Consider the following 17,925-nt stretch of genomic DNA (forward strand, 5'->3'; position numbering starts at 1 on the left):
GATTCTGACTCAGCAGGTCTGGGCGGGGACCTGAGATTCTGCACTGCTCACACACTCGCAGGCTAGGATGCTGCTGCTGGTCCAGGGGCCACCCTTCGAGTAGCAAGGTCTTACACACTAAGGAATGGAGGAAGGAAATGGAGGCCCAAAAGGCTTTGTAATAATAACAACAGCTAGCACTTAAGTCCCATCGACTGTGTACCAGGCCCTGATCTAAGCACTTTATAATAGTTATCTCATTTAAGCCTCATAGCAGCTTGATTAGGAAAGTACTGGTGTATCCCACTTTATAGTTGAGGAAACTGAGGCACAGAGGTCACATGACTTTCCCAAGTCCACATTACTTGTAAGTCCCGGGATTCAAACCCAGGAGTCTGACTCTAGCTCCATCCTTTTAATCAAAACATTATGGCCTTACTCAATCCTATGTCCTCCAGGCCTCTTCATAGAGTGTTTCACGAGTTGGGGGGGGCTCTGTTCTTAGGGCTGCAGGCGGTTCCTAGCCCCTAACTCCCACATTCTCTCAGGCCTGACCTCAGCCCACTAGAATGAAGTCTGCTCCCATGAGGTCATGACATCTGCAGGGAAGTCCCAGGCCAGGGTGTCCTGCTGGGGGATGCAGGACTTTGTGTCCCTGTGGGGACAAGTTAGACATGCACTGGACTCTTCCAGATGGCAGCAGCCTCTTGCGTTGGTCTGGACAATACACTATGCTTCACACCTGTGTATTCAACGCCCTGGCCCCTCCTAATGGCCTAGAGGCAGGTGATTGCCTGACTATGGGAAACACCTTCCCTGCCTCTCCCCTTCCCCAACACACTGGTTGTCCCCATAATGTTGCCCTTACTGGTTGTCAAGCCCAAGCCAAGATTCAGCCCCTAGACAGCCCCTGATGTTGAGTCCTGCCAGTTGCATGAATGGGAGGGGATGAGTTTGGGGCCAGTGCCAGGGGCAGGGGCAGGCGGGGCTGGCTGGCTGGCAGCCAGCCTTGTGCAGCCAAGAAACAACGAGCCACAGCCCCAAGTGGTGTTTTATGGGTTTTCATCTCATCTTGCCACCAAGTGAGGCCTGAGAGATAGTAATTATCCCTACACAAATACCAAGGCGTGATTACCCAGCTGGATTTACTGCCTGCTCTCCAACCAAACCAAGATTGGATTAGGACACAATTAATTGATGGGCTGATCAAGCCTTTAATGTGGAACAAGGTCAAAAGGAGAGCAACCGCAAGGGACGGCTGCGGAGTCCCCAGGAAGATGCTGGACGGCAGGGCAACAGAAACGGGGGATGTCCAACGTGGGCTCAGAAGGTAGGATGCCAGAGGAAGGGGCAGACCTCTCTCTTCCCTACTCACCAGTACAGAGCACCTAGGACGGGACCTGTCAGGTGTCTCTGAGGCAGCAGCCCCTCCCATGCTCTTAGAGTGTTCCATTGTGAATCCTAGAACAGGGGTGCTCAGCCCAGGTTACACATTAGAATTTCCTGGGGAGCTTTTAACATTCTCCGTTCCCAGGGTGCACCCCAATCCAGTCCAGTCCAAAACTCTGGAATGGGACCCAGTTATCAGATTTCCAGGTGATTCCCATGTGCAATCAAGGTGGGGGGCCACTACCCCCAAGTGTTAGTTCCATGCTTAGCCAGCTTAACCATAGCCTTCATTCACTAATGGATTCAGTCATTGGAAAAATAGCTATTGAGCACCTACTGTGTGTCAGGCACTATTCTAGACACTAGAATTCCCCTGAGGATGCCGTTGGGAATGAAACAGAAAAATCCTGCCCTCAGTGCAGTTGACACTCTATTTCCAATGCAGCCTTATACTTTTCTAGGTATCTGACTCCCCTCTCCCAGTCCCGTGGACTCTAAGCTCCTTGAGAGCTAAACCCTATGTGGGTCATTGTGTGCTTTCCTCTGGCCCAGACAGACCTTAAACATCCCAAGGGCACAATTAAAACTTGATCAATCAATCCAGGAAGAACAGATGAGGCACGAGCCATGAAGCCAACAGAGGGCAGACAGGGTGAGACAGGCAAATGGGAGCCCCCGGAAGTCCGGGGCGTGGGCACAAGTGTTCCTCTGGGAGAGGCTGGAGCTGGAACCCCAGGGCTGGGTAAGGATGACTATGCCCAGCAGCCTCGGCCCAGGTGTGCGCCTCCCGGTGACCTTCTGTCTGTGGCTTTGAGTTAATTTTTCAGTTGAGTGACTCAATTGATTCATCAGCAGTGGGCAGGGCGTACAGCCGGTACATTCGTGCTGTGTCAGCGCTTCCCTGGGTCCAGCTGGCACGACACCCAGCCGTTGCCACCCTGCCCACCACGGGGAACCTGAGATGCTCTCCAGAAGCCCCCAGATAGCCCCTGCCCGCCCATAGCACACGACTGGGGGCTCCTGTCGCCTGCGCTGGAACATTGGTGCGACCTGGGGAAGGTGGGTCCCCATCCTCTCCCTCAGGCAGCCTTTCAGACGTCAGCACTGGCGTCCCTGCATCCGCAGCTGCAAGACAGCTGTGACCCTGCATCCCAGCAGTATTCTGTGGGGGTCTATTTGTACACCCTGGGATCTGCTCCTTACTGATTGGGTGACCTTGGGCAAGATACTTGACCTCTCTCAGTCTCAACCCTTTCATCTGTAGAACAGGAAAAATCGTATCAACTTCATAAGCTTACCTCTTTCCAATAGCTCCATAGACTCTCCAAGGTCTTTTCCATCACCTAGAAAACCCTTCCTGACATGAGCCAGGTTGCCTCTCAGACTTGATTTCCTCCACTCTTCCTCTTGCTCATCGCGTTCCCACCTGAGGCTTTCATGCTTTTCCCACTCCTTACCTTCAGGCTCACTCCTTACCTTCATTCAGGCCCTTCCTCAAACGAGGTCTTCCCTGAACACTTTAAAATCGTACCCCTATCATTTCCTATTACCCTTAACTTGCTTTATTTCTCTTCATAGCATTTATCATTGTCTGAAAGTACGTTACATATTTGTTTATGGTTCATCTCTTCTACTAAAGTCCATGGGGATAGAAACTTTGTCATGTTTGCTGCTGTATCTCCAGGACCAAAGAAGTGCTTATGTCACTTCGTAAACATTTAATACATATATTTGAGCGAACAACTGTGATAATGGATGAAAAGCACTTACAGTGTCTAGGACTTAAGTGCTCTCTACGCAATAGTTGTTACAATTCTGGGGCAGGAAGAAAGCCAGAGCCCCTAGAAGTACCCTGGGTGAAGGGATCACAGGCCTCCCTCCTGGCCCATGGGAAAAGGAGAGACTCTATCTGGGAGCAGAAGGAGAAAAGGACCATACTGTCAACAAGACACCACCCAGATGCTGGTGCCAGGTGGGCATGGGTCAAGGGTTAAGACTTGGAAAGTAAGCGGGACGGAGGTAAAAGAACAGAGGACAATCCACCACAATGCCAAGAAGGCCTGGGCCAGGAAACCAGCTATGGCTTAACTGACCTGGAAAAATACAAGCCAGTGTGTTTCAGGCAACGCTGCTTGGTGAAAACCGTATAGGAGCGTATGCAGGACAAAGGGGGAAGGAATGCCGTCCCAGCACCTCCCTCCACGTCAAGGAACCCAGGACCTCCTACAGCACCCAGTCAGAGCCCATGCCCCCAGGGGTCCTGCCTGGGCCACCCCAGCAGCTGCACTGCATGGCCCAGAGTTCTCCTGCCCATGTGCTCTGGGGTAACAGGAGCATGGGTATCGGATGGGTCAGTGTGCGCTGTGAGCCCCGCCACTTACTCATTTTCACTTACTCTGTTCGGAACGGTTACTGCTGACCTGCTATCTTCAGTCTACATATACCACTCTCCTTTCCTCCACAAATTATAGCAAGCTCTGCTCACAGCGCAGACTTACTTTTTTTCATTTAACAATCAATTTTGGATATTATTTCATGGCAGCTTTCTCATTCTTTTTATGGCTGTATAGTACTCCATTGTATAGATTTGCCGTTCGTTGGACTGGTCCTCTGTTGATGAACATTTAGATTCCTTACAATCTTTTTGCCCTTACAAACAGTGCCACCAAACAAATAAGCTTGTAAAACATGCCGTTTTCCACAATTGCACGTGTTTCTTGGTAAGTTCATAAAATGGAATTGCTATCTCCAAGGAATAGACGTGTGTAGTTTTGATAGTCATTGCCAAATTGTGCTTCCAAGGGACAATCCTAATTACATTCCCGTCAGCTCTGACGCACGTGAGCATTTCCCAATATTCTCACCAACACAATGGCACCATTTAAAAAAAATATTTGCCAATCTGATAGGAAAATATTGGTACCTAAGCATAGTTTTAATTTTCATTTTTCTTAAAATGAGTGAGGCCAAGCATGTTTTTATGTCTTTGAATCTCTGTCTGCGCATAGCCATTACCCATTTTTTCTATTGATTATTGGCCTATTCCTCACTGATTTGTAACACCTCTTTATAAATTAGGGAAATCGGCCCTCTGTAATACAAGTTGCAAATAGTTTCCCCTTGTTTGTCATTTTTCTTTTGTCTTCACTCATGGTGGGTTTTGCAGTGCGGAAAATTTTTATTTTTACGGGCTTGAATTTATTAGCCTTTTCTTGGGTGGGTGCTGGGCTCTGCGTTATTATCCTTAGGCCTTCAGCAGGGGCTTTTGTAACCTCTCAGAGAGGAGGCGTCCGTCACCGTGCCAGAGAGAAGAAAGGGAATTAGGGGCGGGTGGCGCTTCCAGCCTCCTCTGCCCACACAGCAGAGACACTCTCTCCGCTTGAGAGCGAGCACACCCATTGTCCAGCAGCTCCTTCACCCAGGCCCAGCTCGAGCTGCAGCCAGGCACCCTCCACCTTGCTACTCGAAGTGTGTTCTACAGCCCAGCAGAACTGGCAACACCTGGAAGCTCGTAAGAATGCACAGCCTCGGGCCCCACCCCACACGTGCTGGACCAGATCTGCATTTCAACAGGATGTCCAGCTTCCTGTGCCTGGTCAAGCCCTGTGTCTCCACCCTCCTTTTCCCAGGAACCTCTAGGACCTAAGATGGACCCGAGGGTCTCTTGATCCCGAGCGATATTTCCCTTGCAAGCACAGTTCTGATTTTCAGCTCACCCCACATGGCCCCATTTGGGGAGATGAGCTCATGAGCTGCTCAGTCTCCCTCCCCCCACCCCTACCGAGCCTTACTCACACATGGCCCCCTATAGGCAGCAAGAATGGAATTCGGCTGTCAAAGCAGCACCATAAAGACTGTGGAGCCTCGGAAGCCATTTCCTTCACCCTAACATAGAACAAGGTTCCTTGGGAACCAGGGACTGCCCTCCACCAGCCACCCCCCCACACCAGGTCTTTAAAATGGGGGAGAGGGGGCTTTGCAGTCAGACCACAGTTTGAAGTTCAGCATTGCCACTTAACAACAGCTGTGCGACCTTAGGCAAATGACTTGCCGCTCTGTGCCCCGATTTCTCTGTGCAAAATGAAGAATCCATCTGCTTGACACGACTATGGAGAGTACTAAATGAGCTAATGTGGGTGAAGCACCTGGCAGGGTTGATCAGACGTCCCTCTTTATCCTGGGATACAAAGGAAGACCGTGGTCAGAAATTATATAGGGAGACACGGGAGGCTGCGTTCATTCTTTTTTAAAACGTCTTTTCCCTGAACTAGTTCTTTCTTCCCCTGGGGCCATCACTGCTTTCCTGGTTTTCCATTGACCAAGTCTTGTACAGCATTTTATACTTAATGTCACAGCTGCCTGCTGGGCTATGGCTCATGAGGACCTGAGGTGGTCATGCCCTGTAGTTCCCTTGATGATGAGGAGGGGAGGGGAGGAGGATGGTGATGGAATGAAGGTGAGCATGAGGGTGAAGATGGTGATAAGGACGAGGATGGCATTATTATTTATCAAACTTACGTGCCAGGGATTGTTCTAAGTACTTTACTTACATTACCTAATTCAATCCTCACAACAATTTGACAAACAGGTGGCCATTCTCATTGTTCCATTTTACAGATAAGAAAAAGACAAGTTCATGCCTTGCCCACCGTCATCCCAGGCCAGGGATGTTGCTGGCTACCTCCCCAGCCTTGCTGTTGGGCAGTAATTTCTTTGCCTTATGAATGAGATTGAAGGCTGAGCCTCCGCCCTGCCACACACACTTGCTCACCCTTCTCTTTGCTACCAATACCAGGCCGCTGGAGTTGGGCAGCCCCTGGGCAAGGGGGCACTGAGGACAGTGATCCTTAGGAAGAGCCCTTTATGGCTCAAACTCACCCTCCCAGTGGCTCCATGTTGCCCTCTGGGTCTAGAGCTGGGTGGGGAAGGGATAAGGGGATGGTGCATTGAGTACCATCTGCTTGGACACCACTGCCCTCCAGCAGAGCCTTCTCCTTTTTTGTGTCTGATGACTCCTCCCTCTCTGCCCCTTATTCTTCCTCCTACATCCAAATGTGGCTGCTCCCTGGGACTCAGTCTGTGGCCCGGGTTTTCCTTCTACCCCAGCTCCAGTCTCACTGCTCTGTAAGCTGCCATCCCTCATGGCCACTGACCTCTTCGAAAATACCTTCTCGGCCACCTTATGACCACCTCAAATGCAAACTGTCTGAAGTCGAGCTCTTGTTCCCACCCCCAGCTGGCCCAACGTCCCAGCTTCCATCGCTGTCCCCACATTGGGGACCACTCCCTTGCTCTGAGCCGCCACACCCAGCCAGTCCCTCCTGCCCTTCCTGCACCCAGCACTTCCGCCCCACTCCCATGGTTGGCACCGTGGACCAAGCATGAGCTACTACAAAAGTGGCCGCCCCACTTTATTTTCTTCCTTGTAGCCTACCCCTCACTCCACTGCCAGGATGATCTTCTGGAAACCATGTCTTCCCCAGAGCAGACACCACCAGTGACCCTCTGCCCTCAGTCCTGGAAATTGTGGATCTCTGCTGCTCCACCTGTACAAAGCCTCCTCTTTAGGCAAACTCAGTGCCCCTCTGTGCCTTTGTCTATGCCCCTGCCTGCCAAGAACACCAAACCCTCCTCTATGCCTGGCTAAGTCGAACAGTGCAAGGCTCAGAAGCACAGGCTTTGGAATCAGAAAGTCCTGGGTTTGAATTGTTCTCCACCATTTACTAGCTCTGTGACCTTGGGCAATTAACTTAACCTCTCTGCTCCATTTCTCCATCTGTAAAATGAGGTTACACCATCTCTCAGGATGGCTGTGGGGTTTAGTCAAGATGATGGTGTAAAAGGGAATGCTTCATAGAAAGCCTAGCCATACTAAGTGCTCTGTAAAACAGTCATTGCTATTGTTACTCTGACCCTTCACATCCCCATTCAGGTGCCTCCTCCCTCATGAAGCCCTCCCTGATCACTGTGGCCTCTTCCATCCTGAGTTCACAGCAGCTCTGCCATGTGCTGTCCTGTCCTGCCCTAAGGGGCTCTGCTACCTGTGGGATCTTAGGCAAGTTCCCTCGTCTCTTGGGCCTGAGGTCCTTCAATCTGAAATTGGGCATGAAAATAGTGCCCATTTTGTGGGGTGGGGGCGAGGGTTAATGAGTGGATACATGTGCAGTGCCTGGCACATAGAAAGTGCTGTAGAAATGTTAAGCAGTATTAGTTTCACTCCACTCCTATGGCATCTCCTCTGCCTACTTCCCGTGCTATCAAATGGACAGTAAGTGGCCTGAGCGAGGGATCAAGACGCCTACGTCCCTGTGCCCCCCACCCACAGCATCTGGTACCGGCAGCGCCTGGCGGGCACCTGAGCCTCACCCACTGGGCCTTCCCTGGCAGTTCCACTGGACTATGAGGCCTTTAAGACTCGTAATGCCAAGATGCCAAAATCAGGGTGGGAATGGGGGTCCCTAAACGTGCCTCTCTCAGGGGGGCTATGACCTCCAGCGCCCCCTGCCCGCCCTTGAACACCCTCCTATTTCTCCCAGACCTCTGCCCTGCCAGCATCTCCCTCCCGCAAACAGCAGCCTGTCCTCTCCTGAGCAGCTGCCCTCCACCCCCCACTTGGTGAGGTGCCCCAGGGCAGAGTGCTGCTACAACGAGCCAGAGGCAGGATTAGGTGCTAACATGAGCCGGGGGCCAGTGCGGGGTGTTTATTGCCAGTGCCATCGACCCACACAGCTCGCTGTTTATCTGTCTTCCTGACACACCTAATTACCCAGGTTGCAGCGGCCAGAGCATTTGCTCTTCCTAAATCACAGGCTCCCATCCCTCCTGTCGCCCAGGCCTCGGGCCTCTGCCTGCAGAAGGGCTGCCATTGATTTTGCCGTTCCCATTTATGATCTACAAGGCTCCGCATCGCTGCCGCACATTTTACCTTAATTAGTTTATTCTTCTGGGCGCCCTCGGTCAGCTCGGAAGCCGGGAGGCTGGAACAAGGGAAGAGGCTAACATCACTGAACACCCTAACCCTCTGGCCACCAAACCCAGAGCCTGGCCCGACATCAACACCCTAGGACAGCAATTTGCTAAGAACAGCACTCATTCCACAGGATGCTAATAGGTAAGCTGCAAAAAGGGGTTCTGTGGCCAAGTTCGCTTGGGAAAAGCTGGATTAAATAAAATTAAGCAGGTAATTTATTGCAGGACTTTTCAAAGGTTTGATAGACTGATGTCCGTTGTGAAACTCCAAGAGGGGAACGGGAGGTGATGTGTTTCCTAAACTCCAATGACCATGAAGTCTTTTCTCCAGGCAGCTCACAGATACCAGGATTCCACAAAGCACCCTTTGGGAAATGTTATCTTGGGTGGGCAGGAGAGATTGAAGGTGATGAGACAAACAGAGGGGGATAGAGTCACCCTGGGCCTGTTTCCTCCTCTTGCCAACCTGACGGCAGTCTGAGCAATTTCTGCCACTGAATGCGGAAGTGCCCATCAGAGCTCTGCAGAGCCCCAGCTGCCGGCCGCTGCTCTCTCACCTGGCCAGGCTTTGGTGGAGTTGAACCCTGGTATTTCAGAGAGGCCTAGACTAGCTGGAAGGACAGTCTAAAGGGGCCCTGATTTGACAGAGAAGGGCAAGCGTCTAGCCTTGGTAAAGGCTAGAGACCTGGAAGCCGGCAGGGCTATTTGGAGACCCCCTAGGCCTCAGCAAGTGATACCCAGGCTGCCATTGCCTCGGATACAGCCATGAGGATGGCAGTCTGGGCCCACAGTCCCTTTCCACGGTCCTGAAATCCAAAACGCTCTGAAAGCCTCAAGTGCTTTTTGTAAGTTTGTGGGAAAATGAATTGATAGCAAAACCTGTCCTGAGGTGACATGAGCTATTTATAGGCTTTACTTGTCCACTTAGTGTGAATATTCATATATTTCACTGCAGAAATATTAATGTGTTTAATTACAGGGTGCCACCCCAGTCCCTGCTGGGGGTGTTATGTAATGAATGGTGTGTGCACGGCACTACCTTTCTGAACCGTAAAAGAAAAATCTAAATTTCTAAATGCATCTGGTCCCCAGGGATTACGACGAGGGGCTGTAGTGACTGGGTTGTGGAGCTGTGGGGAGTAATTCAGGCTGTCTGACCTGGGGCCAGGCTGCAGTGTGATTTCCTCTGTAATTCCCACAGCGACACTGTCAGGGAGGAGGCACAGCTGCTACCCCCCACTGTCCCATGAGGAAACCAAGGCCTAAGAGAATAAGGAACCGGCCCAAGCCCCTGAGCTGCCAGAGTCAGAGCAGCACCCGTGCTTGTCTGGAACCAGCTCCTTAGTTGCCCTGGTGGGCATCCGTCCCAAGCCATAGTGACCCTGTGCAGACCCCAGCTGTGGCTGCTCAGCCTGAGCCTCTACCTGCACAAATACCGGCCGGTCTCCTGGATCTGCTTCCTGCTCTGCTCAGGAAGGACCCTTTCCTTCCCCTGGACAGGGCCTCTGTGCCTCCGGGAGGGTCAGGCAGGGCAGGATGGCTCTGCTCCAGTGCCAGCTCCCTGGTGTCTGGCAAGCATCCCTGACACCAACTCCAGACCCCACAGATGATGCACCAGCCCCCATGGGGTCCCTGTGGTCTTCAGAGGTTGTCATGTGAGGCCAGAGAGCAAACCCTTGTGTCCTCTCCTGGGCAGCGCCACCGGAGGGATCTGTTACACACTGCCGTCACCTATACATGCTCACACTCACACACTTCCTCATTCTTATACACCTGCTTTCACACATTCACCCATTCTCACTCACATATTCATTCTCACACACTCATTCATTCATTCATTCGTTCATTCATTCATTCCCACACTGACTCTCACCAAACCCCTGCAGTGCAGAGCTGGTGTACGTAAAGGACCATACGCGCATCTCATCTATGAAATGGGAATAATTATACCCAAATGGGAATGATGATAGTAGCTAACACTTTGGGGGGTGAGGGGGCGTTGTGGTAAGCCTTTCGTGCCTTTCATGAGCATCATCTCATGTGTCCCTCACGGTGAACCTGACTGTGGTTGTTCTTGCCATCCCCACTTACACAAAGAAAATTGAGGCTCAGAGGTGCTAAGCAACTTGCCCAAAGTCACAACTAGATCCTAAAAGTTGAATCCCGGTGGAACCCAGACTGAGCCTCGGGCTCGTGTCCTCTAAACCCAGAGGTCTAAAGCACTGCACCCCTCCTTCCGGCTAAGCCCATTGCCTCTCCCCTGGGCCCGCGAGACAGTGAAGTCCAGGGACTCCGTCCCCAAGTCCATTCTTCCCCAAGCTCACCGTCCCCGATTCCATCAGTTGTCCCTCTCCTATGTTTCCTGTGCGAGTCCTTGAGGATAGAACGTGATCGCTCCTAAAATACGAATGCTCAGGTCTCACATTGACAAGAAATCAACTAAGAGTGAGGGCAGAGGGGAGAGCTCTGCCTTAGTGGTCTCATAAGGGCCTGAGCTCCACCACTGGTAGTTCTTCCCCATGTCCCCAGAACAAAGCTGCTTGGCCATGAATGAGCTTCAGGAAGCCGAGATCTCCTGCAGTGACACAGGGCATGTTATGTGGTACAGACTCCCTGAGCTCAGCCTCCATCCTATCTCACCGAGTCATTATATCAAAGAAGTGGAGACCACTACCCTCTAGGGCTCCCCGGACCTGAGAGCAGGGACCTCCCAGGTCTGCCTGAGCTCTGACACTAGTGCCACCTGGTCCCTTGGGGGTGGAGGTGACAGACCAGTCAGAGCTCAACTTCCAGCCCCTTTCCTCACTCAGGACTGAGAGACCCATGCAGCTTCTTCCAAGGCCTTAAATCAGGTCCTGCACTCCAGCAGAGAATGTAGGGTGCAGCGACTAGAGAGACAGACATTCTGGGTTGAGGCTGGGTGCCAAAGCATTGCCAATCCCAGGATGTCCCTGATGATGTTGTGGAGCACAGTGAAGGATGTGAAATCCAGCTGTTATGGGTCATCTCAGACACACAGAAGCAGTAACGCTTCTTCCATAGCTTCTGAGGCCCGGGATGACCATTTGCATAAGCCTGAGTCTCTTCTCTCAATTGAAAATAACTGAGTGCCCCCCCCAAACAGAGGAGTCTTGCCTGCTTGAGCGAGTACTGCAAGGAGTGCTCACCTTGAGCAGAGAGATGATCCATCTACCTGCGGCCCCAACCACCTGTGGCAGGTGCCCTGAGACATACCTGCACCCTGATCCACCATCCACCAGCCTCTCTTTCCTCCTCTCTCCAGGGGTGGCCACATACACGGACAAGTTGTTCAAGTTCCGCAATAGCCGGTGGGAAGACATCCTGAACGATGAGGTGAACGTGGCCCGTGGCGTGGCCAGCCTCTTTGCCGGGCGCTCTGTGGCCTGTGTGGACAGGACGGTGAGTTCAGGGGTGCATGGAGGGGTAAAGTGGGGGTCACTCAGCGATGTGAGAGCCAGAGGGGAGCCAACAGGCATATGGCTCCAGACAGAGTGTGGCTTGCGAGGGCAGAGCCCAAGGCTGCACCATCTGGGCAGCTCCCACAGTGTCTTGCACATAGTAGGTTCTAAATACTAACAACCAAGACTTGCAGGATGAGCTACAATATACTTTCACATCCTTTCTCCCATGAGGCCCTCCCAGTAACTAATGAGGAAACTGGCCAGGTGCTGCCATCATTGTGTCCACTGGATACAGGAGGCACCAAAGCCCAGTGAGTTGCCTAAGGACCCACATGGGTGGGTGGTGTGGCCAGGATATGAATCAGAATCTTCTAGCTCTAAACATTGTGAATGAACCATTTATTCAACTAATATTTTTAAGTGCCTGCTATGTGCCAGGTAACCCCTGTAAATATTTATGGAATAAATGAAGGCACGACAAAGGGGCTCCTGGGGGGCGAGAGGGGGGTTACCTGAATGTTCAAGTACTTTAGGTAATCAGCAGCTCCATCAATGCTTCCCTGCCCTGCTGTCCACCCTACAAGAAGGGTGGGGAAGCAGGTGGAGAAAAAAGGCCAAATGGGAGGAAGAGAAGGAGCAGCTGCAGCCATCTGCCCTGTGGGGCGGCCCCGCCTGAGGTTTCGTCTTGGCAGCCCCAGCCAGAGCCCGAGGCTTGCTGTAGAGGTGATTTATCCTCCTGTCACCTGTTCCCTTGCCGCCCCCTCCTTGGCTTTACAAAACAGTCATCACTAAATCAGGGACCCAGCTGCTGCCCAGCTTTCACAGGAGTGTCTCTGGCCCCCATTCTAGGGGCAGGGGCATGGGAGCCGGCTCATTTCTGGATTGGGATGGCACCGAGGGGATTGGGGATTCAGCGTGAACCTTCATAGCAGGGGTCTCTGGGCCTTGGGAGAAGGCAGGTGCCAGGTATAAATATTTATTTCTTAACAAGCTGGTACTGAGAAGCCAAGCTGGGCTGTGAAGCCACATTTAGCCTTGACCTGAATCTGTGCCACCTGGACTCCTGCCTGGTGGGAGGGAAGGGGGAGGCAGCTCTGTGAGCAGCCCTGCAAAGTGGGGAGAATCTAAGAGGTGCCAGGCCTGGCCACTGCTGGGGGCCTCTCCCCGGCCTCCTCCTGGCTCCCTGTCTCAGGCATTCAGGACCAAGGCTTCCCACCCTCAGCTAAGGTGGGAACCTTCTCAGAGCTGGTGGGAGGGCCTGGAGGTTAATCACAGAGAGATGCACTCTCTGTCCTCACAAGGTCATCTGCACACCCACACATTTAACCACAGGACAAAGACACCATGTGAAATGAAATGCAAAAAAGAAAAAGAAAAAAAGCGGCATTGGCACGCAGCACAGCAGCTTGCTCAGTCCCAGACTCAGTCGTCTGCCACCAGCAGAGGGGTTGCTTCCTGGTGGGCTACCACCTTGGCAGTCGCTGGGGCCTAAGAACTGGGGAAGAGATGTGCAGGGAGAGACCAAGGCCGGCCTGGGAGTTGAGAGCTAGGAATGCAGCATGACGTAGGAAAACACAAGAACAATCAGAGTAGCTAACCCTAATTAAAGTGGTTTACATGCATCATCTCACTGAATCCTCTTAATACACCCATGAGGAAGATGCCCTCATGATCCCCATCTTATAGATGTGGAAACTAAGCCTTGGAGCAATTAAGCAATTTGATGTTGGTCACATAGTCAGTGGCAGGCAAAGCCAAGAATTGAACCCTGCCTGCCTGAAAATGAATCAAATACCTTTTTACGCCTCTGCTACCAATGACTCTGGGTGAACCTGTGTCAGACACAAGTTTCTAACCACAACTGTTTCTACAGGGTTCACCCTGCTCCCTCCTCAGCCCTTCCGCCCCTACCTGGGGACTTTTAGCCTACCTGATCAATGGTTCTCAAAGTGTGGTGGTCCACAAGCAGCATTGTTAGAAATGCAAATTCTCAGGCTCCACCCTCCAGACCTACCCAATCAGGACCCCTGGGGGTGGGGGCCAGCCATCTGGGTTTCAACTAGCCCTACAGATAATTGATACAGGTTCAAGTTTGAGGACCATCACACCTGATAAATATCTCAGCCCCCAACACCTGCCGTCCTCTCCCTCTCCCTTTCCAGCCCTCATTTGTTCTGTGCCCCAAACCTGGACCACTGCCTGCCCTTCATCTTCAGCTGCCTCATCACTCACTCACCTTTCTGGATCCAACTCAAAGCCAATCTCTTACAAGAAGCGTTCCCTGATCGATAATGATTATGCCTCATGTTTATATAGCATTTTTATCTTTCAAAGACCTTTCACATGCATTGTCTCATTTCATCTTCTCAACAACCCTGCCAGGAAGCAAGGGGAATATGATCCCCATTTCACACGTGAGGAGATGCAGTTGAAGAGATTGAAGGGGGTGAGGAATTCGCCCGAGGACAAGGCTGCAGTTAGGGGCGTGGACTAGGCCCCAAACCAGTGGTTCTCAAAGTGTGGGTCCTGGACCAACAGCCTCAACTTAACCTAGGAACCTGTTAGAAATGCAAATTCTCAGGGCCCACTCCAGACGTCCTGAATCAGAAAGAAACGCTGGGGATGGGACCCCCATCTACATTTTGTATAGCTAATCCTCCACATGGTAGGCTAAATGGTGAGCCCCGCTTTGCTGGACCCAAAGCTGGAGAAACATTTCCCTGCTCCTGGAATCATCTCTCCCTCCCAGAATTATTGTGGTTGAGTTCATATGTGAATTTCTGCAGTCTTCTATAACTGTCACACACCTCTGTTTGTCAACTTATTCGCCCCAATACATGGAAGCAAGGAACGAGGTATAAGTGAATTTTATAACTATCCTAATTTCTAGCAGAGTGCATTTCAGTTTAGTTAGGCTTGAACTGCCTATTTGTTGGGGAGATTGCTGACAGCTGGTAGGGTCAGGAACAGTTACAGTGATGGCGCACTTTCCCCTTTGGCCCCATTCATTCACTCTTCATTCCATCATTCCACACACGTATGCCGAGCTCCTTGTTGGGCAGAACCTTTCAAAATTCTCTTGCATTTTACATTCCAGCAACATTGAACGAGCTGTTTGTGCTTTCCCTACATACATCATTCTCTGTCTCATCTCTGCCTGGAAGGTTCTTTCCCCTCCACTTCACCTGGCTGAGACTCCTCTTAGAAAACCTTTTCTGAACTTCCCATGGCTAGGTGCCCTTCTTCTGTGATAGCAGCCCCTCTCCTGTGCACCCCGGAAATCCAGTGCATACCCTCTCAATCATACATACAATTGTATGATTGCGGACGTGTCTGCATCTCCCAGGACACCCTGAGCTTATTCACTGGCCTCACCCACCAGACAGACCCAAATGGCTCTTAACCAGCCTCCCCGAAGAAAACGGTCCCCCAAAAGGAATAAAGTCAGTGACCAGTAAGGTGGAACAGGGTTCTGCTCATGGGGCCACCGGGTAAGAAACAGAAGCAAGCAAGAGGGTTGAAAAGAGGGGGTGACAGAGGATACTCTTACTGTCCTGAACTCAACTATTTCTCTGAGCAATGTTTTGTGTTTATGGCTTGCCTTTAAACTCGACTATAGGCAATGCAAGAATGACGATTTTGTCTTAAGTACATTTATAGCAGAGCAACTTGCACATAGTTAGAGCTCACGAAATTTCTACTCTGATTAATTGGAGGGAAATGATGAGAAGGGTGAGAGGAAAGCTAGAAAACTGATTCAGGAACTGTGTGGATCTCTTGGGGAAAGGAGGCATCCATTGAAGAAATAACACCATTATAATGACAGGCAGAAAAGAATCTTGCATCAGTAGTGTTTCGGACCCCAGAGGAGGAGGCCCACAGCAAGGAGCTGGTGCCCACTGTTTCTCCCGGATGCAAAGAAAATATATATATTTGAGACAGTTTTATAAAGGCAGAAGCAGTGTAATATTTCTTTCTGATAATGTGGAGAAAACAAAGGACTAGAAGAGGGAAGGAGGAACCCTGCATATCTGAGCCTCTCCTGCTACCAAAATAAAGGAATGAAGAAGCCTAAGGTGGGGAGGAGGGAGAGAGGGCTCCGGAATTTGCTTGTCATCTTGGCTGAAGTGAGCTTGAATGGGAGAGAGAGAGAGCCTGAGAATAATGGGAACTGGTAGATCAATCAATCAGCAAATATTTATTGAGCAGCTACCCTGGCTGGCAGCTGGAGAGAGCGCAGCTGGAGGGAGGCACATTAGAAAATTGTCTATAAAAAGGTGGTTGTGGGGGAGAGGGAGGGATGTGTTCTTCTGGAACAGGAGAGAAAGAGAAGGAGGGTGGCTTTGTTGTGGGACTCCAGGGGGTGTCGTGCACTTTGTAGCCTCTGTGAAAAGCACTTCTGAAGTCGTGCCGTGCGTAGCCCTCAAGGCCGTGCACACCATACCCGGGGAGAAGAACCCATGACAGAGCTATGGTCCTTCGAGAAGAGCGGGAGAGCCACTTTCTGGGGGAAAGACCTCGATGAGCCCAGATGGGCCTGCTCACCCACCCTCCTTCCCTTCCTCCTCAGGGCTCTGGACGCTACTCTATCTACATCGCCAATTATGCCTATGGTAATGTGGGCCCCGATGCCCTCATTGAAATGGACCCTGAGGCCAGTGACCCCTCCCAGGGCATTCTGGCACTCAGAGACGTGGCTGCTGAAGCTGGGGTCAGCAAGTACACAGGTATGCAGCGTGACATGGAAGTCTGGGAGCTGGAGGGGCTGGGGGCTGGACCTGGGAGCCAGGCCCTGCGATGCTGAGTCTAGTTCATCCAAGACCACAGGGGAGGATGGGTTTGTGTCCCTGGGGAGGGAGGATGAAAGCTTTATTCCATCCCACTGACAAGAGAAGTCTCCTCCAATACTACCTCTGCAAGGGTTGATGAGATAACTGGCAAGTGTGGGTTTTGGGGAGCCCCGTGGGGGACATCAGACACAGGGTACGAATACCACAATATCCTCTCCGTGGAACCTCTTGCCCCATTCCCTGCGGTGACCCAAATGATGGTTGAACAGGTTCTGTAGGAGAAAACTGACAAGTCATAAAGGCCAAGATTTAAAACATCCTTTAGTGCCAAACAGCAGATGAAATTATTTAACTTACACATAAGCGGCCAGGAATTGAGTGCTGGCCTAATTCCTGGGTCCCCTAAGCTTCAACTGGGTCCCGTCTTGGATAACTGAGCTCAAAGAATTGTGTTCTTGTTCCAAAACCTCTCCGGCACTATTTTTGAAGGCAGGCTCCCCCCCGCATCTTTCTGGACGGAGGACCTATTGTCAGAGTCTCTGACAGGGAGATCTTTCTAGGGAAGGCTGTTTTTCTAATTCCAGCACGGCTGCTGACTAAACTCTGATAATCTGCCAATAGACTGCTGATGGCAGAGCAATCCAGTTCCTGTTCTGAGTGCCAAAAATCAGGAAGCCAGAGCCGTGCACGACAACTTCCCACATGAACTTCAACCTCACTTACACCGAATCCACCCTCCGGACGTAGACATTCTCTCGTTGACTGACCTTCCTGATACATCCATCCCAGTTTGCACTGTAGACTTCCAAAGTGGCAGACTGCCTGAATCCAAGTCCTGGGGCTGGGAGAATACTTGAGAGGGCCATCCCTTTGCTTCCAGACACCTGGCTGGTGGCATAATCTCAACGTCCTACCCCGAGAGGGCTGTCACAGCCTCCCTTGAGTTGACGATGCCTTTTCTAGCCAACTTTCCACCTCCACCAAAGGGAGAGATTGATGTTGGCCTGTCTGACGAAGTTTGTGGGAACATATGACTAGACAATAAAATAGTGGGCACAGCTCAAGCCCAGCCAAGCACTCCAGAGCTCCACATGTGAATGTACCGCAGAAAGGCTGAGTGTCAGTAATAAACTATTAATATGTTTTCCTGGGAAAAAGAATAAACATGCAGGAGCTTCAGCCTACATTTGTACAGCCAGTTTTTCTGAATAGGTCCCAGTTCTGTGCACTGGGCTAGCTTGGCAATTAAGTGCGTTGATCTGCAGGAGGAGGAGGGAGGGCTGGGGAGATGTGGCACTTGAAAATGATGAGATAGAAGGGAAGCAAAGTCTGGGAGAGAGGGTTATACACAGAATAGAATTCAGACGGTTGTAGCT

At 51.3% G+C, this 17,925-nt stretch overlaps 1 protein-coding gene across 5 annotated transcripts in view; it reads left to right on the forward strand.

Annotated features, from left to right (window-relative positions):
- CRTAC1 (cartilage acidic protein 1) overlaps positions 1 to 17,925 on the forward strand; it is a 152,207-nt gene that overhangs the window by 81,103 nt on the left and 53,179 nt on the right. For all 5 annotated transcript variants that reach the window (XM_074339248.1, XM_074339250.1, XM_074339249.1 and 2 more), the window contains exons 4-5: positions 11,621 to 11,757; positions 16,330 to 16,486. In XM_074339248.1, the coding sequence (XP_074195349.1) occupies positions 11,621 to 11,757; positions 16,330 to 16,486 (294 nt within the window). The remainder of the gene's footprint in view (positions 1 to 11,620; positions 11,758 to 16,329; positions 16,487 to 17,925) is intronic.

This window comes from Rhinolophus sinicus, linkage group LG07 (assembly GCF_036562045.2).
Source record: "Rhinolophus sinicus isolate RSC01 linkage group LG07, ASM3656204v1, whole genome shotgun sequence".
Classification (NCBI taxonomy): Eukaryota; Metazoa; Chordata; class Mammalia; order Chiroptera; family Rhinolophidae; genus Rhinolophus; species Rhinolophus sinicus.